The sequence below is a fragment of the Antechinus flavipes genome, chromosome 6 (assembly GCF_016432865.1).
Source record: "Antechinus flavipes isolate AdamAnt ecotype Samford, QLD, Australia chromosome 6, AdamAnt_v2, whole genome shotgun sequence".
Classification (NCBI taxonomy): domain Eukaryota; kingdom Metazoa; phylum Chordata; class Mammalia; order Dasyuromorphia; family Dasyuridae; genus Antechinus; species Antechinus flavipes.
In genome coordinates, this window is record NC_067403.1 from 142,229,535 (window position 1) to 142,256,523 (window position 26,989).

The following is a 26,989-nucleotide window of genomic DNA, read 5'->3' on the forward strand; positions in this document are numbered from 1 at the left end:
AAAAATGCATAAAATAAAAATATATCAGGAATTCTAGTTTCCTTTCATTAGCCCAGAAAGTAGAGGAAAAGGAGTCAGAGCAGTGCAAAGAACAAAATAAAACATTCAACATCAATCAAAAACTTTACTAATGAGATTTGAGACGTAAAAAAGACAGTAGTAAGAGAGAACCCCCAAACAAGCACATTGGGGATTTCTGGTTATATATATTTGAAAGAAGCCCCCTCAGACAAAAATTCAAGTTGGATAAGACAATAAGAAAAATAAAGACAGGGCTTCTATATTATCAGGAAATATCCCTAGTGAAGGAAATATCCTTCAAATATGTTTTTGTACTTTATATAAATTAGTCACATCTTATCATTTAAAAATAATAAAAGCTCCATAAACATTTACAAAAAGAAACAGTATACTAATAGAAGGATAATAAAAACGTATGTTGAAAGGAGCTTTTGGGAAATTTGAACAAGCTGCTTGTGAAAGCACTATAACATTTATATCTTTGTTGATTATTACGTAGCCTTTGATGTAGTTCCTCATTAATGTTTTATTTTTGTACTACAATATAGAAGACAGAGTGAAATATAGTGGAAATGTTAAGAGTATTTATTATTGACATGGGAAATCATTGTCTATTTATATCCATATATCAAGTCAATAATATAAAGACTAATTGATATAAAATATGAAATTTCTTAGAAAGACAGTTTCATCCCTTTTTGATTCTACCTAGACTTCATCTCCTCTGAGTAGAACTAAGTATGGCTCATAAATTCAAGAAAGAATCAAAATAAAACATTTAATTAATTACTTCACGTCCATGGATGATAGAAAATTATATTGTTCCAAGAAAAATTAGATTAAACAGCTCTTTTATGTCATGGAATCTTTATTGAATGAAATCTAAATAATATATGGATTTGATAAGTATAATATTCTTATTATGTATCTCAAGGAAAGCTTTGAACTGAATCCAGCAAACACAATTAACTAATGGATAAAAGTTATACTTACAAAAACCTTAATCAGCTCCAGGCAAATATATCAAATATAAATCTATAAAGTTTAAAGAGGAGACTGTGGCGAAATATATTAAAAAAAAAAAACCCAAAACCAACCCTTTAAATCTAAGCTGTTTAAACATGTTTAAACAAGTTAACATCTATGCAACACCATTCTCAATATACAGTGTAAAATGGATGATAACAGATTCAGAAAGTTTCGTAACAAAAACTTGTATGGACAATGTCAATAAAACAGTTCAAGGTGGCTGTAGAAAGATTCATATTTCCTTGACATAAAGGAAGATTAGTAGAGATTTTTAGTATACTTATTAAGACCCCAAACTACAGATTTTGAAACAAGTAGCTCTTCCTTCAGAAAGCAATGGTAAAAACTTATATGAGGTAGATTCCATTGGATTTGCTAAATGTAACTGAGAGTGGTTTACTTCCCAGGAAAAACCTGTGAAACATAAAGTGGTTGACCAGAAGCTGTCCGAGGAGTGTTGGGGTGGCCTGAAAGAGATTGAAATGGAGTTCATTTTTCCTGGTGGAGAAGTTGGAAATAATGGTCAGACTAAATATAAAAAATTAGTTGGCTAGCTAACAAACTTTCCTCAGGCTATTCTAACTAAGCATCAGGAAAAAAAAAAAAAAAAGATGAGAAGAATTGAAGAAAAATAAATAATTCACAATTGTATAATATTAACAATTTACTAAACATTTTACATTTTATTTGATCTTCATAAGTATGCAGCATGTGCTTATTGTATCCATTTTACTAATGAGGAGATTAAGGTTCAGAGAAATTAATTGACTTGTACCCTAGTTAACACAGTTTATAAATGTTTGAGGCTGGATTTGAACCCAGGTCTTATTGACTCTCAAGACTGGCTTGCTTATCATTATGCTCCAGTAAGTGCTCAATAAATTTTTTACTAATTTGACTTATTTTTATATGTATAAGATACAGACATATCAAGTTAATCCCTACGTATCTCAAAGTATTAAAATAATATAATATTTTTGTAATAATATTATGTTGTATTATGCATACAGTATTATACCATATATATTATATTTTGGAACCAGCAGATCTCACTCTATATCTTGTGAAGTATTTTTTGGTAAATATTGTAAAATATGCAATTATATTTAATTGTAAAATGTAATTTATAAGTTTTATTTTATGATTTGTAAAATATACTGTTATTGTAAATATTTTAAATTGCATATACTGTAAAAGTATACAATATTATAAAATATACTATTATTGTATTGTAAAATATACAATTATACAATATATACCATATACAATATATATTGTAATATAACATAGCAATATATTTGTATTATATTTATAATAATATTATTAACAATGATTTTTTTTTAAGACACTATTTACCAACTCTCATTTTTTGCCTTGTAGATATGGCAGGACTTTATGTTTGCCTGTGCTCTTTATCCTACTGACCAGGCTTTTGTTGATTCAGTGAGAGCAGAAGTTGTTCATCAGGTATGAATGCCAAGTGAAATACAAGTTTTTTATGTGTGTCTTCATCTTCCTTTAAAAATTCTTTTAAAGAGTTTTATTGATGCCTTTCTTATATACCACAGTTATTTTCTAATATAACCTGTTTTTCCACTGAAGCCACTGTTGTAATGGAGAAAAACAAATAAAACCAACATACAAATAATTTGTGTCTAATAGCACATACAACATTTCTAACCCACAAAACCACCTCTCTGTCAAGAATAACAAAGTGTATTTCATCACCTATTCTCTGGGACTAAGAAAAAAATAATGTAGAGTTGCTGTTAATTTAAGGATTTTTATGGGATGGAATGGATTGCAGATAGCCTTTTTGTTTTTTTGTTTTTTATTTTTAATTTGTACTCCTCCATATAGAGAATCCCTTTTGAGAAAACTCCTTTTTCATGTCAGTTTATGTCAGTAAGTGCTTTATTTAATTAATAATCTTGAGTGTGGCCTAGACACTGAAGAACTAAGTTATTTCCCCAAATCCGATAATGCTTATGTGTCAGAGGTAACTTGTAAATTTCCTGACTCTGAGATTAGTTATTTACCCACTTTTTCAATTGTTCAGTAATTTTTCAGTCATTTCCCAACTTTTTGTAATTTTTCAGTCATTTCCCAACTTTTTGTGATTCCATTTAGGGTTCTTTTGGTAAAAATACTGAAGTGGTTTGCTGTTTCCTTCTCTAGCTTGTTTTATAGATGAGGAAGCTGAGACAAAGTTAAGTGATTTGCCCAGAATCACACAGCTGTAAATGTCTGAAGTCAGATTTGAACTCAGGAAGAGGAGTCTTCCTTCCCCAAGCCCTGGTTTCTATTATACCACCTAGCTGCCCCCCATTATGGCATGGTGCTCCTCATATCTCAGTTTATTACATAATTATGTCTTTCACAGAATTACCAAAGTGTTAGCTAATTGTTTTACTTTTTAAAAATTGGGCTTTTAAAATATCCCTGCAAAAACTGACACATAATGAACAAAATTGGTGCATAAATATAATGAATAGTCCACTTATGCACAGATAATCAAATGAAAAGGCCCTTTTTTTTTTAAGATACAAAAAGATTAAAAAAGTTTTTTTTTAAATAGGAATAATATCCACAAGTAACCTTTAAGGTAGAGCTATTGCATATGTCAACTTGCTTATTACTTTTTTGAATGGAGACTATAGGGAATCCATCTGAATTTGTGACATTACCAAAGATTTCTTCTTTTAACTTATAGCTTAAGAATTTTAAAATGAATGTAATAATCACTTTAACAAAATATTTTTCAATATCTTCTTCTTTTTTCTTGACTGTTATTACTCATCTTTATATTATCTGTAAAATTCATTAGAACTCTTGAAATAAATTCAGCCACTTTTCCTGTCTCCAATCTCTCTCTCTTCTCCAATCCATTCTTCACATTGCTGTAACAATAACTTTTCTGTCATAGCACTCACATCACTTAACTCATACTAAAAATCCTTTAGTTTTAGTGATTCCCTGTTAGAATCCTTACAAGATGTTAAGTCACTGGAATTGATAGAAACAATGCTTGTGTTTACACCTTTGAGAGTTCACACATTAGCTCACACGTTAGTTCACAAGTTTGGGAGATTTCAGGATTCAGTATGAGATTCACAAGTTTATACCTCCCACAATCCCACTCTCTCAGAGGAAGAGTCAACCTTTGGGTTCACACCTTTAAGAGATCATATATAAGAAGCTCTTAGAGCTTCAGTCAAGAGAGTTGGGGAGATTGAGAAGCCAGAAGTTGGAGTTGAGCTAGAGGCAGAAGCTGGAAGAGCTCTTGGAACCAAGGAGGGAGATAGACCTCTCCAAAAACTAACTGGGCTATTTTGGAAGAGACAATAAAGGACAGTACTTTACTGGCTGCATTTGAGAGAAAAGAAGAACACCACAATTCCCAATTATTAAATGAAAAAGAAGAGTAGATTCCTGATCCTAGCATTTAAGGCCTACTACATGACTCTAACCGTTATTTCACGCTACTTCTGTCCAGCCAGTTCGATTATATTATGTTCTGTGTTCTATTTCTGCTCTCTCATTTCTTTATATTTGCTCAAACTGTTTTCTCTATCTTAAGTGGATTCTCTCTCCACCACTCCCAATCACTTTCTTCCTCTTCCCTTAACTGTTGGGAGTTTATTTCTTTGCTTTCATGATTTCATTCAGATGCTGCCTCAAGAATGAAGTCTTATTTGGTCACTCCTTTCCTTCCCAACTGAAAATGTTCTTTACATTTCTTATAACCTTTTTTTTCCCTCAGAGTAGTTTTATCCCACTTTCCTTTGTATCATAGGTATTTGTGTATGTAGGTCTTTTTCTCAATTAGATTGCAAATACCTTGAGAGAAGAATCTGTGTTATACTTGTTTTTGCAGTGCTGTTGTCTAGAAAGTCTATGGTGAATTTAAAAATATAAAAACTGTTTTTAGACCCTGGATAGTTCAAAAACAGGCAGCTGACCGGACCCTGCTTTGGATCACTGTCATGTATATATTTTAGGTATTTAACATCTAAATCAAAATGAACAAACATTCATCAAGCAGTTAATATATAATACCACATTAAGTAATAAAGAGAGAAAACTTACATAATACATTCTTCCTGTTCTCTCATCTTATAATTTAATGGGAAATATCCACCCACATATATAACTGCAATGCAATGACATGTGCTTAAGAAAGGTATTAGGAAAAGGTGTGAGGTTTAGTTACAAAAAAAAAAAAAGTTATTATTGATGTGGGGCCCAGGGAAGTCTTCCTAGAAGCCTAGCAGTGGGCTTTAAAGAATGAATTCATATTCATTATTTGGAGAGAAGATATGGCATGAATAGGAAATTATATGAATGGAGAGATAAAGTACTTTCTATATACAGAGTATAATGAATAGTCTAATTTGAATGGAAGGAGGAGAATAAGACTCTGAATGCCAGGTCAAGAAATTTTGAAATTTGTTGGGCTATTCCTAACTGAGCGGTACTTTTCCTTACCTAGTCGCCTCTACAACTCTTGGGATGTCTCCGATTACACAAGACGAGATAGTCACCACACCCAATGAAGGTTGCAGCAGCCACCCTTTATTTGGTACAGCTCATGATGTCTCTCATGATTTCTTTGTTTCTCCCTCGTCCCTTGTCCCTTATATCTTCCCCGCAACAATCCTCCATTTCCCCCAGGTCACATGCCTTGGCAACAGTCCTTCCAATGGAGGGAAGTGCTTGCCCCATTCTTGGCATGTACTCGATGCATAACTGTGCCTTATTTCTCTTGCTGGAATACCTAGAGCACACCTGTCAGCAGAATACATGCTCGGGTGCCTCAACTCAATTCTAGTTTGTACTGTTAACCAAGGCACTGTGTCATAGGGGTCATGGAAACTGGGTGGGGTAGAAGGTTTCAGGGCCCAACAGAAATTTACTTAGTGGCAGTAACCATCCCTGCCTTCAAAATGGGGGAGACAACAGGTATTTAAATAGGTACATTAAATAGGTACAAATTACATATGCAGAATGAATGGAAGTTAATCTCAGATGAGAAGGTATTAGTAGCTGGAGAGGACATTGAAAAATCTTTTTAGAAAGTGGTCTCTGACCTGAGTTCTGAAAAAAAAAAGTCAGGATTCTTAAGATGTTGAAGAGTGTGCTTAAGGAAGAGGGGACAAAAATGCAAAGGTTAACACAATAGTCAGAGGGATTGTTGTGTTGAGGGAATTATATAAATAGACTTGATCTTAGAGTAATACATAAGAAGGTAAGAAAGAGACTAGATTGTAAAGAGCCTTTAACACCAAATGGAGCAATTTATTTTTACTTTATATTCACTCCTAGAGGTAATAGGGAATCCCTGGAACTTACTGAGTAGGGGGAGTGATGTGAGTAGAAATGTACATTAGGAAAATTCCTTTGGCAGTTACATATGTGATAAAAAAATTGGAGGGAGGAAAGTTTGAGGCAGGAAAACTAGATGGCTCTTATAATAGGTCTAGGCAAGGTGATGAGCACCTGATGTAGAGTGATTAGCAACCAGATTAGATATGTGGGAAAGTGAAAGAGATGAGTCAAATATAATGTTCAATAATAGGTAAAATGGTGGTGACCTCAATAGTAAATAAGAAGATTGGGAAATACAAAGAGTTTGAGGGGAAAGATCATGAGTTTTGTATTATACTGAGTTTGTGATGCGCATTGAACACTCAATCCTAAATATCCAGCAGGTGTTTGATAATTTAAGATCAAAACTTAGTGAAAATTAGGGGATTATCAGAAGTGATAATTGAACCCATAAGAGGTGATAAGATCACCTAATAAGATGCTAGAGAGTCATCATAAGTAAATTTGAAGAGCAAGGAAAAAATTATTAGATATACCTATGGGGAAAGAGTTCATACCTAGACAAGGCTAGGTAGAAAGGATCACATAAAGTAAAATAATTTTTTAAAAAATTAAGAAGATTCTTCTACAAAGCTAATACAGATAAAATTTAAAAGAGAAACAAGAAAATGGCAAAAAAATTCTTTATGACAACTTGATAAAAGTCTCATTTCTAATACACACACGTATGTTAGATATGAACGTTATTCAAATTTGTAACATAATAAGCCAGTCCTTATTTTATCAAATGGTCAGTACATATGTGCAGGCAGTTTTGAAAATATGCTTTCAGTCACTAATAGAGAAATGTAAATGAAAACTGAGATTCTATCTTATGCTTATTGAGCTGATTGGCAAAAAACCACAATGTTCTCATACTGTTTGTAGGACTATAAATTGGCAGCCATTCTGGAAAGCAATTTTGAAATATGCCAGAAAAGTTATTAAACATACCTTTGACTCAGTGATACCACTACTAGACCTAGACCCCAAAGAGATTAAAGAGGAAAAAGACTCATATGTACAAAAATATTTATAGCAGTTCTTTTCCATGGTGGCAAAAACTTAGAAAATAAGAGAATGCTCATCAACTGGGAAATAATTAAACATCAGGGTTATTTGAATGTGATGCTCTATTGTGTTCTAAGAAATTATGAAGGGGACAATTTCAGAAAAGTCTGGAAAGACTTCGATCATATATGAACTGATGCACAGTAAAGTGAGTATACCCAGGAGAAAAAAATTACATAATGACAGAAATTGTAAAGGCAAACAATTTTGAAAGATTTAACTCTGGTAATGATCCACTGTGATGCCAGTGGGCTAATGATGATTGATTCATATATATTTTTTGGACTTGCCCAGTGTGAAAATTTGTTTTGCTTGAGTTTACATGCCATATATATCTATCATAATTATATATGTTTGTAACAGATGTTTTGTCTTTCTCATTGATGGAGGTTTGAGGAGAGGTAAAATGGAGAGAAGACAGATTTTCTTTAAATAAAGTATAATTTAAAAAATTAAGACTTTTTAAAAAAAAAAGAAATTTAGTCGAAAGAGTGATGTAGGATAATAGTTAGCAAGAGACTAGTGAGACTTTTTTTTTTTTTAAATAGGGGAGGTACAGAAATATTTATGCTATAGAAAGAACAGTACATTTGAAGATTAGACAGATGAGATCATGGTGAAAACAGTTGGAGAAGATAGAAAGGAATACAGTTGAATGCATTGTAGAGAGATTGCCTATGGCAAGGAGAAGGGCCACTTTGTCATCAGGGAGGGAGGGAGGAGGTAGTGTGAGATGGTATCAAAAGACTGAATTGAATAAGTGAAAAGAAGAGGAAGCTCTAAGCTAATGTCCCAATTTTTTTCCATAAAGTGTGAGACAAGGTCTGTGAGATTGGGGATAGGGACTGCTGTGAAAGGTTTGATGAGGCAAGAAGAGGTTTGGAATAGAAGCTGTTAGAAATGAGATCTAGTTGCCCTACACACTGGGTTGTAGAAGAAAACTACGTTGAGGGTCCCTTTGAGATTGATAATACAGATTTGTAGAGGACTCACCATCATGGTTTCTTGACTCCTTCCAGTTCTTTTCAGCAATACAGTCTGTCACCAAGTCCATTCTTGTGGTTTTTGCAGCTTGAGCTTGCACTCCCCAGGATCACCTTAATAGTGGTGTCTGAAGTGTGTAGTCTAGTCAATTATATGAATTTTAATGGGCAGCCCATTGTGTAGTCCATCAGGACACAGACCTGGATTAGGGACTGCATAAAAATAGTGACATTGGGCCAAGAATTTTATGGGAATAGAAGAGCAGAGGCTGGATTGTATTTGGAAGGTTGGATAGTGCTTTCAAGGATCCCAAACTCCTCTGAAACATAACCTACCTTTTAAACAGCAACATTTTTCTGATGATACTATATGGCTGCAAATTCATGATTGCTAAAGAACCATTATTTCAAGCTATTACCCAGAGCTGTTCAAAGAAGGAAGCTTCATATTTCTTTGTCTTACGTGTGTGAAATAAAGTAGTCTCTCTCCTTCTTTTTTAAAATTTCAGATCAGAAGATTGAAATCTCACCCATCCATCATCATATGGAGTGGTAACAATGAAAATGAAGCTGCTTTGGCAGAGAATTGGTTTTCTGTGCCATCCAGTAAACGTCAAATCTACTTCAGAGACTATGTGACATTGTATGTGAAAAATATCAGAGAAATTGTCCTGGCAGTAAGTACCATTTCAGTGAATTTAGGAATGAATTTCTAAATAATATGGATAATGTCCCTTAGGATGACAACTTTTAGGATATTTTTCCCCCAGCACTTTGCTTTGTCTTCACTGTTGGGTTTGCTGCCTTATCTTATATACATTTACAAAGTATAGGACTTTAGGGGGATCAATGCAGAATCGGGCTGTTATTGTGGGGAGGAGAGAGAGAAGTGACTTATTAATGTTAACTAGTTCTGATTAACTTGGCTAAATCACAACTTTTGATGGCCTCTGTATCTAATATGTTTCTAAGGCCTGACAATTTCACCTTTCTTGGTCCTCTGACTTTGCCACCACTGGTGCAGGCTTTGGTCAACTCACGCCTGGATTAAGTAGCCTGCTAGTGCTTACCTCAAGTATTTTCCCATTTGAATCCACCATTCATCTTCTAAAGTGATTTTCCTCAAATTCATGTCTGATCCTTCTTCTAATCCTGCTCCCCCCACACGCACTTTCTGTGGTTCTTATCACCTATTGTATCTACTATAAAATGCTCTGGCATTCAAAGCCCTTCATAATCTAGTCCCCTCCTACTTTTCCAGTTTTATACCCTTATTCCTCCACACCTACTCTTCATCCCATGACATTAGCCTTCTGACCATTCAATAAACAAGACCATTGCTTGATTTCTCCATTCCAGACAATTTCTCTGGAGTTCCCCCATTTTTGGAATGTCTTTCCTCCACTGGGATTACTGACCTTCCTAGTTTCTCTTAACAAAAGGAACTAGATTAAACTAAAATCATAACTAAAATCTGTGGCCACCCAGGTCACTGGTCGCCAATCTTAACCTTATCCCAGGTTTTCAGATGTCCCTGGCTACCGCCTCGTTGAGCAGTAGTTCTTTGTTCAACAGAACACCTGGACACGGGAGCTTGTGAGCACAAGTCTATTGTACATGATCACATCCTGTGCTCCCACTATTTCTCCTGCACTCTGCACTATCTCTTGGTCCCATTAGTTATATCAGGTCTAAGAGGTCACACATACAGCCAATAAAAGAAGGAGTCGCCTCCTGTTAATGATGCCTCCTCAATGCAGTCAGTTTCGGCACTTGTGGCAGTTCCTGCTAGCTACAGAGATCACATCCGAGTGCCTCAGGCATTAAAGCCTTTTTACTTCCTTGTTGCACCATGTGAGGTTTCTCCCCTGACCCTTAAAAAAATCCTAGATTATAAAGAAATATTTCTCCAACTCCTCTTTATTCCAGTGCCTTCCTGCTGTTAATTATTTTCTATTTATCCTGTATATAGCTTTATTGTAGACACCTTGAGAGCAGGTATTAGCCTCTATTTGTATCCCCAGCACTTAGCAAAGTACTTAATGAATGTTTATTGATTAATTATTGATTGAAAAAAAAATTTGGACAAGTAGGACAGCTTTGAAACTGTGTGTTGAATTTATGATGTTTTTTAAAAGAAAAAACATATGATAGAAATCACCAATTTAATATTAAGTTCTCTTTTCCTTTTCTACTTTATATAAGATCTTGTTTGCTGGCGTTTGTCAAGTTCAGAATTTTTTTTAAAAAGCTATTAAAAACTAAAGAGAACAAATCAATAAATGCAACCAAAAATTTAGAAAACAGCAAATCAGAAAACTTCAGCTAAACATGGAAATAGGATTTCTAAATTAAATAGAAACATAATTCAAAGCAAACAAACAAAAGACCTAGTTTTTAAAAATATATTAATGAAATTAATCTGACTTAAATCTAATTAACTTGACTAATCTGATTTTAAGACAGAAAAACAAGTTGCTAATATAAAAAATGGAAAGTGAGAATTGACTCCACATGAACAGTATATAAAAGAAATTAATAGAAATTATTTTACCCAGTTCAAAAGCAATAAGTGAAGTAGATTAATATTCACAAAAATATGAAATATTCAGATTAATGGAATAAAAGTGGAGATTTTAAAATAAATCAATCTCAGATAAGTTGAACAAAGAACTCTCAAAGAAAAAAACCCGGGATATGATAGCTTTACAAATGAATTCTAACAAACATTCAACAAAATAAATTCTAATGTTACATAAATTATGTAGGACAAAAATGATAAAAAGAGATTTGTAGAAAGAGCAATAATTTGTTTTATATAGGCTGGATTTTTTTTTATATATAGAATAGTGAGGCCACATGGCTTCCTTGCCTCCAAAGACATAAAAAAATTCAGAGTATGAGGAATTGCTGTCCAGGATTTTATAAAGTATTCCTCTTGCTCTATGAGAAATGCCTTTTTTTTGATGTAATATGGCTGGTTGTCATGGTGAATGCAGAGGATTATGGGAATAGCTATCTTATCTGAATTACTATCTTTATTTTTCACACATATTATCCCTTTTTATTAATGAGGTTTTTTAAAATTGCATTTTATTGTAATGCTTGGGCTAGCTTTCTGGAGGTCCTCCAGAAGGGCCTTGGTCTCAGCAGGATAGTCACCAACACGAGGATGGACAAGAATAGAGTCTAAAGTCTTTATTGTCTCCTTCACAGTCTGTGTCTGCCATAGTCTGACCCTGTCTCAGTCTGACCCAGTCTCCTCCAATATAGTCTGCCAGTCTCAAACAGTTTCAGTCTCCCTTTGTCCCTATTTCTCTCAGCCCTTAAATATCCTATTACAATTACATCATTACAGTATACTAAGTATATCATTATATCAAACTAGGGTGATTATATCATTATATCAAACTAGAGTGATTATATCATTATATCATACTAGATATATGTAAACTAGAGAACCATTATTTCATCAATTCCACTGAGTTAACACCTTGTTTCAAGTATACTTCTCCAGAGTTCCGGCCCTCTACATTTTATGATTTACAAGTATCTCATTACATTCTAATATAAAGCCTGAATTCTCAGACTGGCCTATCTTTGGCCCATAATATTTGGTATGGTGGACATTGTAAGGTTTTAATGGTTCTATGGCAAATTTATTGTTCAAGTGAAAAAAGGGTTTTGCTGAAAAATAGGAGCCTCTGGTGGTTGGATAACCAGAGAAAGGACATTGCTGCAGTGTTATTTAGTGTGTATAGGAAACCCTCTTATTGGGGTAAGAAAGAGAAATCTCCTATTTACTTTGTAGGGTTAACTCCTTGCTTGTTTACTTTGAAAAGAAAATAGAAAAAGTCAAGTACTCATGACATTTATTGATGGCTTTAAAAAGAATGAAGATAAATCATCCCTGTATATTACCACTTAGGACATTTAGGTGGTGCATTGCATAGAATATCAGGTTTGGAATCAGGAATACTTATCTTCCTGAGTTCAAATCTGTTTTCAAATGCTTAATAGCTGTATGACACTTGGGCAAGTCACTTCATTCTGTTTACCTCCATTTCTTCATCTGTGAAATGAGCTGGCGAAGGAAATAGCAAATCAGTATCTTTGCCAAGAAAACCCCAAATGGGATTACAAAGATTCAGACAGGACTAAAACAAATAACAATCAGGCAATTAGAGGAAGAAATGAATGGGCAATTTTAGTCTTGTTTTTAAAAAAAGCATCATGTTTTAAAGTCGGGTATAGCTTATAGATCTAGAATAGCACAGGTGGAAAGGGCTAAAGAAAGGCCAAAGAACCATCTTTTGTCTCCCTGTCCTTGTGGGAATTTAATGTATGATCTCTGACTTGAGTTTCCTTGGAGAATGTGAGATTATGACTGGAAGGAAAGCAAATAGGAGCAGGAAGAATAAATATTAGGAAACTGTTTCAGTAGTAAGAAATTCCCAATTTTCTCATCAATATCACCATCATACTAGAATCATAGAAGTGCTTTTGTTCATCAGGTTGTTGGAGGGTGAACAAATTTTTGCAGGAATACTTGCAGGAGAAATGTTAACAGCAAACTAATGTGTCATTTGAAACAGTGGCTACTAAAGTTGTCTAATAGGAGTAACTTTGACAGTTTCAAAGTTCCATTTGCACAGATAGTTAGCAGAGAATTTGCTCTTGAAAAATTGACTAAATCAGTAAGGAAATCTAATTAGAGAACCCCTTTTTCAGGGATTTCTATAAAGGAGAGTTTACATTCTTGGCCCCATAGCCATTACTTGATCAGTTTCCTACCTAGCAGATTCCCTGTAGGTAGGAGGGCAGCAAGGGAAAAGTATGAAATTGAACTGGATTAAAGAACTCTCTACTCCCCATGCTTACTTTGAATACTATTGGATCCTACCTTTGGGGCAGAGAATCAGTCTTTAGGTGTGGGCTTGACTCTTCAAACTACTATAAAAGTGTGGGCAGCTGAAACTTCTGAAGTTTGTTCACTAGGTTGGGTCAATCCAACCAGCACTCTGAGTAAATATAGTCGGGTGCAGAAACAGATGCTTCTGGGGATGATGAAAAGAAGACTGTTGCTGGGTTCAAGGGTGGTAATACTCATTCCTTTAAGAAGCTATAGATGTGTATTTTGAACATGAGGTAGGTGTGATTAATGGTAGTGTATAGGAATTATAATATGGGAATTATATTGTGATATCTGTGACAAAGGAAGTAATGGTGCTTTTGTCCTGCCATTTCCTTACCCTTGTTCTTTAAAATCATCCTGGTATCCACATTTGAGAGAATCTTGGGATGAATCCCCTCTGGGGCTTGCCCAGAGGTTTCTGCAAGGCTCAGGCTGTTCTAATTGCCAGAGAGCAGATATTCTGTTGCCTTTAGGCTAAGTTGACTGTAGTTTGGAAGACCACTGAGGAGAGCAGTATGGGTCTCATTTGTATTAGATAAGCAAAAGGAATGTATTGTGGACATGGATATTGTAAATTATAGGTAATAAGCACCTATATACTTTGTGGTGTGCTCTCTACCATTTAATTAAATAGGGCTAAATGGAAACTCTTCCCATATGGCTAAACAATATTGGTTCCTGGACATATGTGTGAAAGCTATTTCCTTCCTAATAATAGAAATGAAAGAGTCTGGAGCAGCATAAATTTTCTTTATAATAACTGTGTGTGGCTAATGAAGATGGCAGAGCATACCTAGTGATTTAGAGCAAATTATAGGAACTGAATAAAGTTGTGGTGATGATTTGTCTATTCCTTTCCTTAATAAAATGCTAAATTAGGTACCCCAAACTCTGGTCTGATGTTATGGGATTTTTTTATTTTAGTAATCCATTTTTCTCTCTTTTTATGGTCAATCTAGTTAGGAATAGTTTAGTTTTACCTGGGAAGAAACTCAGTACACATTCACCATCCTTTCTAAGAGATATTTGCATTCTCTTTCATATTGCCATAGTTGGTGGGGAGTAACCTGAAAGAGGTCCTATTTCCTAAGAGCACTGATTACATAAATTATATAATGTTGATTTGACCAACTGAGACCATAGAGGCAGAGGAGCTAGATCACTTGATGGTTCATTTGAGAGACAAAGGATGGAAGATGGACCCTATGAAGAGTCATGTTCTTCTGTTCTTTTTCTGGGAATTGTGGGAAAATGGTGGCATGTTTAGGACCTAGAAGAGCTCAAATTCCATAAGGACATTCCAGGAAAAATTCTTAAAATGTACCAGCAGGAATAATTATAAAGAAAACAAAAGAGAAACTGTTATAACATCTCCATTCAGGGTAGAACTGTACAAAAAGACTATTGGATAAATATAGACAAATCTGGTCAGGCAGAAACCAAAGCATGGTGTAAAAATGTATTAATTTCAAAAAGAAAATACTATGGTGGTGAGGAAAGTTCAGGAAGAGAGAAGTGAGGGGGAAGGTTTAAGATGGAAGATAGGATAGGTGAAATAGTTTATAAGCAAAACAAACTCCACATTGGAGGGTTGGAAGGTCATTAAAAGGAAAGAGAATAAAAACCTATGATAGATGCAGGCAGGGGGAAAAGAAGAGAGGAAAGTGAATGGAAATAAATGGTTTTGGTTATATATCACTCTTTATGCATACCCCCCTTTTACCACCTTCTTCTTTATTAAGGAGAGGATTGGGGAAAAGAGGAAAAAATACAAGAGGACAAGGTAGAGGAAAATATGTAATTAACTTTAATAAATACAAAAACAAATGGGATGAGTTCATCTATAAAATGGAAAAAATTAGATGAATAGATTAGAAAGCAGAATTCAGTAGTGTATTGTTTACACAAAACATACTTGAAACAGAAAGACTGACACAGTTAAAATTAGGGGTGAAAATAAAATCTCAGGTAAACTAAAAAAAAAAGGAAAATAATCATAATTTCAGAAAAAGAATTAACAAAAGTAGACAATAGTCATAATTTCAGAAAAAGAATGAGTAAAAATAGACAATAAAATAGATAAATAGGGACATTATGTTATATTTAAGAACTTCATAGATAATGGACCACTATCATTCTTTAATATATATGCCCTGAATATCATAGCATCTAAATATTTAATTCAATTATAGGGAGAAATAGAAAAAGTATTAGAGACTTCAATGTACCCCTTTCAGACCTAGGCAAAGCTAACAAAAGATAAACAAAAAACAATTTGGGAACCTGAGTAGAAAGTTAGAAAAATTAGAAATAGATCTCTGATAATTACTCAGTAGAATCAGAAAGTTTACATATTTACATCTGTTATGGTACCTTTACCAAGATTGATATTGAGTCTCTCTCTCTCTCTCTCTCTCACATACACATACACACACTGCAATCAAGTACAGGAAAACAAAACTATTAAATATGTCTATTACTGACCCCAGTATAATAATTTTTTTTTAATCAATAAAGAGCCTTTGAAGAAAGGAATAAAAATTCATTGGAGAATAAATAATTTAGTTATAAAGATCTGTGGGTCACAGAGCATATAATAGAAATAGTGGAAAGTTTCAACAAAGAATTAATAAAACAGTGTATCACAACTTAAGGAATGCAGCTAAAGTCCTTATGGGAAAATTTATATTTCTACATGCTTCCATCATCAAAAGAGATAAAGAACAGATCCAGGAGCTTGAAATGTAATTACAAAAAAAAAAAAAGGAAAGCAACAAATCAGAAAAACCCTGACAAAACACCAGCGTAGAAGTGCTAAAAAGGCAAAGAAGAGATGAACAAAATTAAATGCAAAATAACCCATTAATTGATAAGTAAAACTGAGAACTGTTTTCTTGGAGGAGGTAAATAAAACAGATACATAATTATTTAGAAGTTAAAAAATAAAATTGTATCAAAGAATCAAAAGAATTCATGTAAGAATTTATAGAAATGAAGAACAAATGAAAATAAACTATCAGAAATTATTTTTATTATATGCCAAGAAAACTGATAAGTGAAATAGATGAATATTTACAAAAATAATAATAAAATTCCCAGATTAACAGAAGAACTAAATTATTTAAATGACTAGTTTAGAAAAAAGAAATGAATAATTTCTGTAGTAAAAAATATGTTCTTAATATCTAAATCAAGAAAAAGAGTAGAGAAAGGCAGCTTCTTAAAATCTTTTTGTCATTATCTTTTTTTTTTCGGTCATTGACTTTTGATGATTTGATTAAACCTGTGAACCTTTTCTCAGGGGAAAATTTTTTTAAATCGAAGAGTTAAATGATAAATTTCAATTAGAGGTTTTTGAAAAGGAAGATTTTTCTAATCCAAGTTCATAAACCCCCTTGAAATCTTTCTATGGACCCAGTCTGTGGCCCCCAGGTTAAGAACAATGAATATCAATGTAAAAATATTGAAGCATTAGTAGAGTGGTGCAATGATGTATTTTAAAGATTGTATAACATGAGCATGTATAACCATGATGCATGGTTAGTTTTTTATGTGCATCACTCTAAAATAATTGAACTTATTAATAGAAAATGTAATAAAATCATATGATTATATCAGTGCTGAGAGAGCCTTTGACAAATAGTAATATCCATTTCTATTAAAAACAAACAAGTTAGTCAGCAGGAATAAATGTACCTTCCTTAATATAATATATCTGTCTAAAACCCACAGCAAACATTTTATGTAAAACAGAAAAACTAGCACTCTTTTCAATTAGATTAGAGACAAATCAACAATGTCCATTATCATCACTACTGTTTCTCTTATTAGCAATTTGGAACATTTTTTTCATATGCTTATTTGATAGCCTGCCTTTCTTCATTTGGCAACTTCCTCTTCATATCTTGTAATCACCTATCAATAGCAAATGGCTATTGTTCTTATAAATTCAACTATTCAGATTTTCCCAAAAATCTTAGTAGTTTTTATTAAATTTTTAGAGGAGATTCCTTTTTCGGGCATTCCTTTTTCCTTTCAGGTATTCCTTTTATTTTTTTGGTCTCTTGAATCCCTTCCAACTTTGAAGAGAGTGTGTGTGTGTGTGTGTGTGTGTGTGTGTGTGTGTGTGTGTATGTGTGTGGTTGTGAAATAAGATAGCAAAGGTATTTTGGGATTAGAATTTAGAAAATCTTGAATACCAGGCTAAAGTGTCTCTATTTTCTTTAGTAGACCATTTGAGTGTTTTCTGGTATTAAATGTATAATATTTCCATTTAATGTGAATATTACTCCTTTTCTCTATAGGGCAATATGAAGGCTAATTAATGATTATGTAATTTTAAAAAACTATTGTAAATATAAATGTGACTTCCCTCTCGTAGTCACAATTTTGATACCAGTGTACAAGAATAAATTGACTTCCGTTTATTGCCTTTCATGTTGTAAAATGATTATCTCACAAAGACTTATTGGCCTCCTTTGGATATTATGAGCAATAATTAGTGTTTGTAAGAGTGCTTGTCATTTGTAGAGTGCTTTGAAGACACATGGTACTAAATAAAATACTACATGGGTGGTTTAAAAGTAAAAAGACATACTCATTTGAACAGTTCTTTTAGTTATCAATTCTTAGTTAATTTCCTGTTGCATAACATTTCTTTTGTGTAATCTTTCTCAGGACTGTATCATATTGTCATCCCAGATCATCCATTATAACTTTATTAGATAGAACGTTACATGATATTTTGTCCTGAAGAGCTACTAAAACTTCTTGGACAGGGGAGTGCCTGTGCTTAGGAACAGCAGTTTACCAGCTCTGTAAACACTGGGTTGTAGAAAATGGAGCCAGGGAGACCAAGTAAAAGATTATTGTACAAGTTTAGAGAGAAGTGATGAACTTTAGAAATAAAGTAATGACAACATGAGTGGCAGGAAAGAAGGAGGATGATTTTGAGAGATTTGCAGGTAGAACTGTCATGTCTTGGCAACTAATTATATATGAGGAATAGAGACAAGAAAGAGTGAAGAACTTGCTGTAACTCCAGTGTTATAAACCTGGATCACTAGAAGTATGGTGATATTTGCAATGGAAATAGGTAACCTAGGTAACTCAGGAAAAATTTGATTTTGTCCAAACCATTCGCCAGCTTATCAACCATTTGATAAATAGTCAAAGGATATGAATAGACAATTTTCAGATGAAGAAATTACAACTATTTCTAGTCATATGAAAAGGTGCTCCAAATCACTATTGTTCAGAGAAATGCAAATTAAGATAACTCTGAGATTGGCTTTCAGATTGACTAAGATGACAGGAAAAGATAATGACGAATGTTGGAGGGGATGTGGGAAAACTGGGACATTGATATATTATTGGTGGAACTGTGAATGAATCCAACCACTCTGGAGAGCAGTTTGAAACTATGCTCAAAAAGTTATCAAACTGTGCATACCCTTTGGTCCAGCAGTGTTCCTACTGGGATTAAATCCCAAAGAGATCTTAAAGAAGGGAAAGGGACCTGTATGTGCAAAAATGTTTGTGGCAGCCCTTTTTGGAGTAGCTAGAGACTGGAAACTGAGTGGATGCTCATCAATTGGAGAATGGCTGAATAAATTATGGTATATGAATGTTATGGAATATTATTGTTCTATAAGAAATGACCAATAGGATGATTTTAGAGAGGCCTGGAGAAACTTACATGAACTGACGTTAAGTGAAAGAAGAACCAGAAGATCATTGTACATGGTAACAAGAAGATTATACGATGATCAATTCTGATGGACATAGCTTTCTTCAACAATGAATTGATTCAGACCAGATCCAATTGTTCAGTAAAGAAGAGAGCCATCTACACCCAAAGAGAGGACTGTGGGAACTGAGTGCGGAGCACAACATAACATTTTCACTCTTTCTGTTGTTATGTGCTTGCATTTTTGTTTTTGTTTGCAGGGTTTTTTTTTCTTTTTATATCCGATTTTTCTTATGTAACAAGACAACTATATGTATATGTATATATATATATAGGATTTAACATATATTTTAACATGTATTGGAATATCTGCTATTTAGGGAAGGGGATGGGGGAAAAGGGGGGGGAAATTTGGAACAGAAGGTATTGCAAGGTTCAGTGTTGAAAAATTATCCATGCATATGTTTTACAAATAAAAAGCTATAATAAATAAAGGACAGCAATAAAAATTAAATTTAAAAAAAATTAAAAAGGAAGAATTTGATTTTGATTCCATTTTGGGCTTCTTATTTCAAATGACTAAAGAATGCCCTTTTGGAAATATTGCATAGACAGTAGGAGATATTGACCTGGAGCTTAAGAGGTAGTTAAGGATCTGGGAGTCATTTATATGGAGATAACTGAATCTCTAGGGTATATCTGATTATGTATTTCAAAGAATTATGGTAAATGAACAAGTTTATGGGCATTGCTGTGTTTTTTAATATTAAATGAAAAAAATTGATCAATAAAGTGTCAGGGAAGATTTGCTAAAGGTCAGAGAGGCAAAGACAAAGTTAGTCCCTGCCCTTTAGATACTTATATTTTACTTTGGTGAAGAGAAGGGATATATAAATAAGATTACAACAGGAAACTTGTCTTATTTATAAAATCAATTTCTTGTCATCCTAGATGGAAAACACTTTAATTTGAGGCAGAAAACTTATTTGAGGTTTTCGTTTTCTAAATGAAAGTTTTAATTCTTAAACTCTTATTTGATTTATTTTAATATAGGAGGACCAGACTCGTCCTTATATCACATCTAGCCCCACAAATGGAGCAGAATCCATTTCAGAAGGCTGGATTTCCCGTAAACCCTATGACACCCATTTTGGTGATGTACATTTTTATGACTATGAAAGTGACTGCTGGAATTGGAAGGTATTTCCTAAAGCTCGATTTGTTTCTGAATATGGCTATCAGTCCTGGCCTTCCTTCAGTACATTGGAAAAGGTAAACCTGTATTTCATTTTTCTCTTGCATTAGGGAATCAGAATAGTAGGACATAACATCTGACTTCTAGACAGTGCTCAATGAGTGATAATATATTCCCTTCCCTATTTAGAGTAAATTTTAGGGAAAGAAATCAGTGAAGAGATAATTTTTTTATATTATCTAAGGTAAGTCTCCTTTAAATAGTATTGGAATTCATTCAACAAACATTTATTAAATGCTGTGATAGGCTTTATTTTTGCTATCAATTATGCACTTTCAAATTGTTTTCTTCAATATTATTTCCTTTTACTTATCTATGGAAACATGATTATTTCCTTTTTATTATTTTCTTATTTTGGTATCTGAAGAGTCAGTTGATTATTTAAGTCAGATTTACCATATTATAAGAATTATTCAGATTAACCACTTACTATAAATGTTTTGTTATATTTGGCTGTGCCAATATAATCAATATAAAGATCTAGATGGCTTAGCTTAGTAAAAAGGGTATGTAGACTTTAAGTGAACATTTCTTATATTTTTATTTCAAATTGTCAAACTTTTTTAGGTCTGTTTTTAGGCATTGTGATTAGTTGGCACCTCATATTTTTCTCTATAAATTTAACAATCCAAGGATTGTTTCAGAATTGTAAGATCATAGTTTTAAAGTTAGAAGGAAACTTAAAGGCAATCTAGTCCATCCCCCTTCATTTTACAGATGGGAAATCTGAAGTCTACTCCAAGGTCACACTAATATAAAGTATCAAGGTAGAGTTTGAATATAGGTTCTCAAACTCCAGAACTAGTGTTCTTCCCTTTTGTACCACCATGTACCACATGGTATTCTGTACCACAGAATGAACATATATATTCTGTTTATATAAAAGTGAAAGGGATAGGGATGAACACTGCTACAAAGTAAAATTATATCTATTTGTAATTATTTGTATTTAAAGTATATTTACTTAGATAAGAGGAATTAAAACAAATTACAAAATAACCTTTTGCATCAAAAGAAGCAGCTGTCCAGGTTCTTTTCCGATTAATCTGACCATTCATTGAAAGAATCTATCTCTTACCATCTTATTGTGGGTCTTATCCAGGACTTTATCTATATGTATTATCCTGGGGATCTCATCAACTCCAATGGGTTAAAAAATCATTATTGTGTAAATCTGCCCAATAAAGAACCCCTATTTCTGTTGCAAACTCCAGTCATGTTTTATTAACTACCTGCCAGATATTTCTTCCTTGATATTATTTATGCATTCCTCATTCAACATGTGCAAAGTAGAATTCATTATCTTTTACTTTAAACTGGTAAACTTCAAACCAACATCTTTCTATTGAAGATTACACCTCTGTCACTTGTTTGTAACTTCAAGAGTGAATTTTTAAAAATTTGGTGAAAAGAGAATATGTGGAACAGATGAGCAAATTCATCTATTGATGAGTGACATTTACCGCTGTGATAGTGAATGAGTGACTTTTACCATTTTGAAAGTGAAATTTTATCTTTGTTCCAGATTATGTAACCAATTTCACCTGTGTCTTTATATCTGCTCATTATTATCATAATGAACTTTTATTCATTATGAAACTTTTTTGGCCTAAATAAAGAAAAATAATATATTGAAAAGTACAGAAAATTATTAAATAGCAGGGAGTTTAAGCAGGCTTTGACAAAACATTGTTTTGTACAGAAGCACTTTTTCAGAATCCTGCAAAGAAAGATTTGAGCACACAAACCTGATTTCACTAATACTGATTTTTCAGTATTCCAAATGACAACTAACTTTAGGCTTGTCCATTACCAATAAGGATGTGGGGTGGAAAATTGAAAGCATTTGTAGAAATGTTAGTACAGAGAACATATAAACATCTTTTGTAGTGTCTAGGATGTTTTCTAAAGTCATTATCCTCAATCTGGACAAGAATATTTTTTATTGCCATAGTTTGATTTTTATCTCTTCTTTTGCTTCTAAAAAGGTTTCCTCTGCTGAAGATTGGTCTTACAATAGCAGTTTTTCATTGCATCGACAGCATCATAAAAATGGTAATACTGAGATGCTTAACCAAGCTGCCATACATTTCAAACTTCCTCAAAACTCGGATCCATTGATTATGTTCAAAAACACACTGTACCTTACACAGGTGAGACTTTCTAATTCTCTTGTAAATTTGACTGCTAATCTCTTTTGGTTTATGGTAAAATATATTCACTTCAATTCAGATAATTAGGGATTCTTTAGGATAATTGGGGAATAGCAAAATATTTGAATTCTACAGTTAGAATTTTTTCTAGAACCTTTTGCCTTTTTATATAGGGAGTATTGACTGTAGCAACCTGATAGGTTTGGAAGAATATTTTAGCCAGTTTTCTGTATCTGAGGTGAAAACTCAGAGTGTTTTTTATTTTTATTTTATTTATTTATTTGGTGTCTTGGATCAGTCTTTCCTCTGGTGGTTAATAGCTTCCAGTTCTTCCTTTTTTGGCAGTCATTTTTATGTGTTTGCATTAATTCCCTTCATTTCTTGCAAATCAGACACTTATCAAAGATATATTACACAAAGATATTTTTCCCAATGTCTACTTGCTTTTTTCTTAATTATATTAATTTTATTAATATAAAAACTTTTCAATTTTATATAATGGAAATGATCTGCTTTTTCTTTTGTGCTTATTGCTGTCCTTTATTTTAATTCCATATTTCCCCCTTGCCATAGTTGTGGAAGGGAAGAGATCTGATTGTGTTGTTGTTTTACTCCTTTGTCCCATACCATATTCTATGATATACTACCTAAACAAAAGAGCAGAGCTCCTTCAATTCAATTTCAATGTTCTGACCGTTAAATATATTACCTTATCCTCCTTTTATTTTTTTCCTGTTTCATCTCATATAGAGACAACATTTCAGAGGAGAAGCAATGTCAGAAGGAAGCATCATGACCTAATAGGAATTACCTGTTGCCCAAATCACATGGCCTGGTTCTTTCCCTTTAACTTATTTTTCTGTTTGATCAGTCTTTGTCCCAGAGGCCATGCTTCTGTATTGGCACTGTACTAGACTTTGGATGCTGCCCCTAGAAATTCACTATACTTTTTCCAGGGGATTGGAATCTGCCCAATGTAACAGTTTCATCTAGAAGGCAGCCTCCCACTGCACAACTTTTTGCCAAACTAAGCTCATTCTGGTGCCCATCATTCAGCTTAAACTCATACCTTCTCTTTTATAAGAATGTTCTTTAAGCCATTGCCCAATTGATAAATGATAAAGTGTTATAAACAGGCAGTAGTTTTCAAAGCTATCAATAGTCATATGAAAAAAATTTCTAATTCACTATATATTAGAGATATACAAATTAAAATAACTCAAAGTTCTCACTTGGCTAATGTGACAGAAAAGGACAATGACAAATGCTGGAGGCGATATGAAAAAATTGAGACACTAATGCCTTGCTGGTGAAGTTGTGAACTAATCTAACCATTATGGAAAACAACTTGGAACTTTGCCCTAAATTAATACTGCATACCCTTTGACTTAGGAATACCACTACTAGATTTGTATCCCAAAGAGATCAATGAAAAGGGAAAAGGATATATATGTGCAAAAATATTCACAGCAGCTCTTTTTGAACCAAGGTTCATTAACTAGGAAATGGCTTAACAAGTTGTTTTTATATGATTGTGATAGAATACTATTGTGCTATAAGAAATGATAAGGAACATGGTTTCAGAAAAACCTGGAAAGGACTATATGAACTGATCCAAAGTGAAGTGAGCAGAACTAGGAGATTCATGTGTATTGTAACAGCAACTTATAATGAGGATCAGTTGTGAATCACAGACCTATTCTGATTAATATAATGATTTTGAAGGACTCATGATGAAAAATGTTGTCTATCTCCAGAGAACTGATAAATTCTGAGTACAGTTTGAAATATAATTTTTTCACTTTCACACTCAAAATTCCTACCCAGATATTCCCTCCAGTAAAAAAACAAAACAAAAATAAAACAAAAACATCAATTTACTGGGATGGAGTACATGGGGGAGTGTAGAAGATATAGTTTATGTTATCTCACTTCAGCTATCCATCTTTGCTTCTCCTAATTTAATTCCCCTGAAATCATTATATCCCCAAGTCCTTTTTATACCATAATGGTTCCTCTTTGTTCCTCTTTTGGTCTAAACAGTAGTCTGTTTTTCTCCTCTTAACCTTTAAACATGAGCTAATTAATTTCATTACTTCCTCTTATATTATTATATTTTCCTTTGTTTGATTTTGAGGTATTTGCAAATTAAATAACAAAGTGCTTTTTTGTATCAATTTTCTTTGGTGTTTGTATGTAGTCCTTGACAGGGAAATATCTATTTTTTACAATTGTTCTTTCTTGGTGTGAGCCTTTTTAGATGTTTTTATGACTATTTTCCTCCCATCATTTCACAGAACTCTTAGAACTATGTCGTTACTTTATTCCAGTATAGCAATCTCACACAGGAGTCAGTTTTTTTTTTTTTTTTAGGGAGGGAAAGAAGAGAAAGACTTATACCATGTGATCTAATCCTATTAGGGGATAACTGCTTCCTTCTGACTGCTTCCCTCATTCTCCAGGAAATAATGTTTCTATTGGAGGTAGAACAGGAAAAAATAAAAAATAAAAGGAAGAAAAAGGTAAAATCTTTAAAAGTCATAACACTGAATTGATAGAAGGAGCTTAATATAAATTATCCACTATGACCAGTCAAGGTTTGACAGGATCACTTGTTCTTTTCCGAATTTATTAGCATTAGTTCCAACATAATTAGAAACCTGATTTACAAATAGAATTATTTACAATGGTTATTGGGTGACAGTTCCAGAAAATTGTCAATATGATAATAATAGATGTTGGTTATGAATTAGAATCAATAGTAATACCTTGGAATTTTTATAGTTCTAGGTTTGCTCTGAACTATCTGGGATGAAAAAAAAAATATTACAATGACTTAAAAATTACTGTTTCATTTGGTTCCATTTCTATTTCCATAAAATAGAAGTTAATCCTTTTCTCTGTACAAATGAGGAGCCCAGACAATTTAAGAACAAGTAGAAAGTGGCAGAGCTGTGAATGAAACCCAGGTTAATTCCAAATCCAGCATTTTTCCCACTGTACCATCCTCTTTCACAGAATTGTTGGGGAAAAAAATAAGAGGCATTTTGCAATCGTTAAAAAACGATTAGAAATATGAATTGTTACTTGGTACATTTGTCTTTCTGTGATGAAGACTATAGGCAGCTTGGTACAGTGGTAAATGTGCTGGTTTTGGGATCTGAGGCCCTGAGTTTTAATCACAGCTATAACTACCTTCTGTGTGACCTTGGATAAATGTAATTTCTTTGCATCTCAGCTTCTTCATTTGTAAAACAGGAGTATTAGCTTTCATGGCCAGGGTCCCTTCTATCTCTTACTTATGCCCCAATAAAGCTAATTTGTTTCTCTGATATACTTACAGGCATCCCCCGACTGCAAAAACCTTTCCTATACTAAGTTCATCTCAGAGTATATCTCAAATCTCATGCTCATCCTTCCTCTTTTAAGAATGTTCTTCAGGGGAAAAAAAAAAGAATGCTCTTCAGGGGCACATCAACCCTTTCCTATTTTATAAGTCTTTCTTTGCTGGAGAGTACCATGGTCTCTCCCACTTGTATTTCATTTTTTTCTCCTAGCCATTAACTTCTTCCTAGGCTCATGGATGATGAAATATCTTTCCATATCTACATTCTAACAGATTCCATGTTATAATATCTTTCAGCCTGAACTTTGAGAATAATATAATTCAGTTCTTGTGTCAAAGTGGAGTCTTTAATCTTCACAAAGAGAGCCTTTAACCACTCTTCACTTCAAGGGTCATGCTTCTATCACTATCAACTTATTTACAAAAAGAAACATCAAGAACATAAAATTATATAGAACTATAAAACTTAAAACTTAAGAAGGTCATGTAGTAACAGCCTTCTCCAAACCATCAGTAGTGCTTATGTTGCCAACAAACAAATTATTGAATCCTTAAGTTATATGTAAAACCTTTATTTTTTTGTAATTTATGTTGTCTATTTTATATGATTCTATCTCTTGTTTAGTCATGAAATCTTCCCCTATCCAGAGATCCAAAAGATAACTCTTTCCTCCTCCAATTTATTTGTGATGTGACCTTTTATATTTAGGTCATTTATACATTTGTATTTTATTTCAGCATATAGTATAAGGTGTTATTCAAAACTTAATTTTTGCCAGAATCCTGTCCAGTTTTCCCAATATTTTTTTGTCAGACAGTGAATCCTTGATTGGGGTCTTTGGGTTTATTGAGTTCTAGACTGCCAAGTTCTTTTGCTTCTGTCATTTGTATATATAATTTATTCTCCTGATTAACTTCTCTGGTTTTTAACTATTACCAGATTATTTTGCTTGTTACTTTTGTGTAGTATAGTTTAAGGTCTGGTACTTCTAGAGCCCCTTTCTTTTCCCAATTCCCTTCTCCCTCTCTGATATATATATATATTTTTTTTTCTTGAGTTTCTTGACCTTTTTTCCCCTGCAGAAGAATTTTCATTATTTTTTTCTATTTCCATAAAGTAATCCATTGTTAGTTTGGCTGATGTGACACTACGTTAATTA

At 33.3% G+C, this 26,989-nt stretch overlaps 1 protein-coding gene across 3 annotated transcripts in view; it reads left to right on the top strand.

Annotated features, from left to right (window-relative positions):
* The window catches only part of MANBA (mannosidase beta), a 118,838-nt gene that overhangs the window by 71,292 nt on the left and 20,557 nt on the right, over positions 1 to 26,989 (top strand). For all 3 annotated transcript variants that reach the window (XM_051964179.1, XM_051964178.1, XM_051964177.1), the window contains exons 10-13: positions 2,431 to 2,517; positions 8,981 to 9,148; positions 20,129 to 20,347; positions 22,319 to 22,483. In XM_051964179.1, coding sequence (XP_051820139.1) covers positions 2,431 to 2,517; positions 8,981 to 9,148; positions 20,129 to 20,347; positions 22,319 to 22,483 — 639 coding nt within the window. The remainder of the gene's footprint in view (positions 1 to 2,430; positions 2,518 to 8,980; positions 9,149 to 20,128; positions 20,348 to 22,318; positions 22,484 to 26,989) is intronic.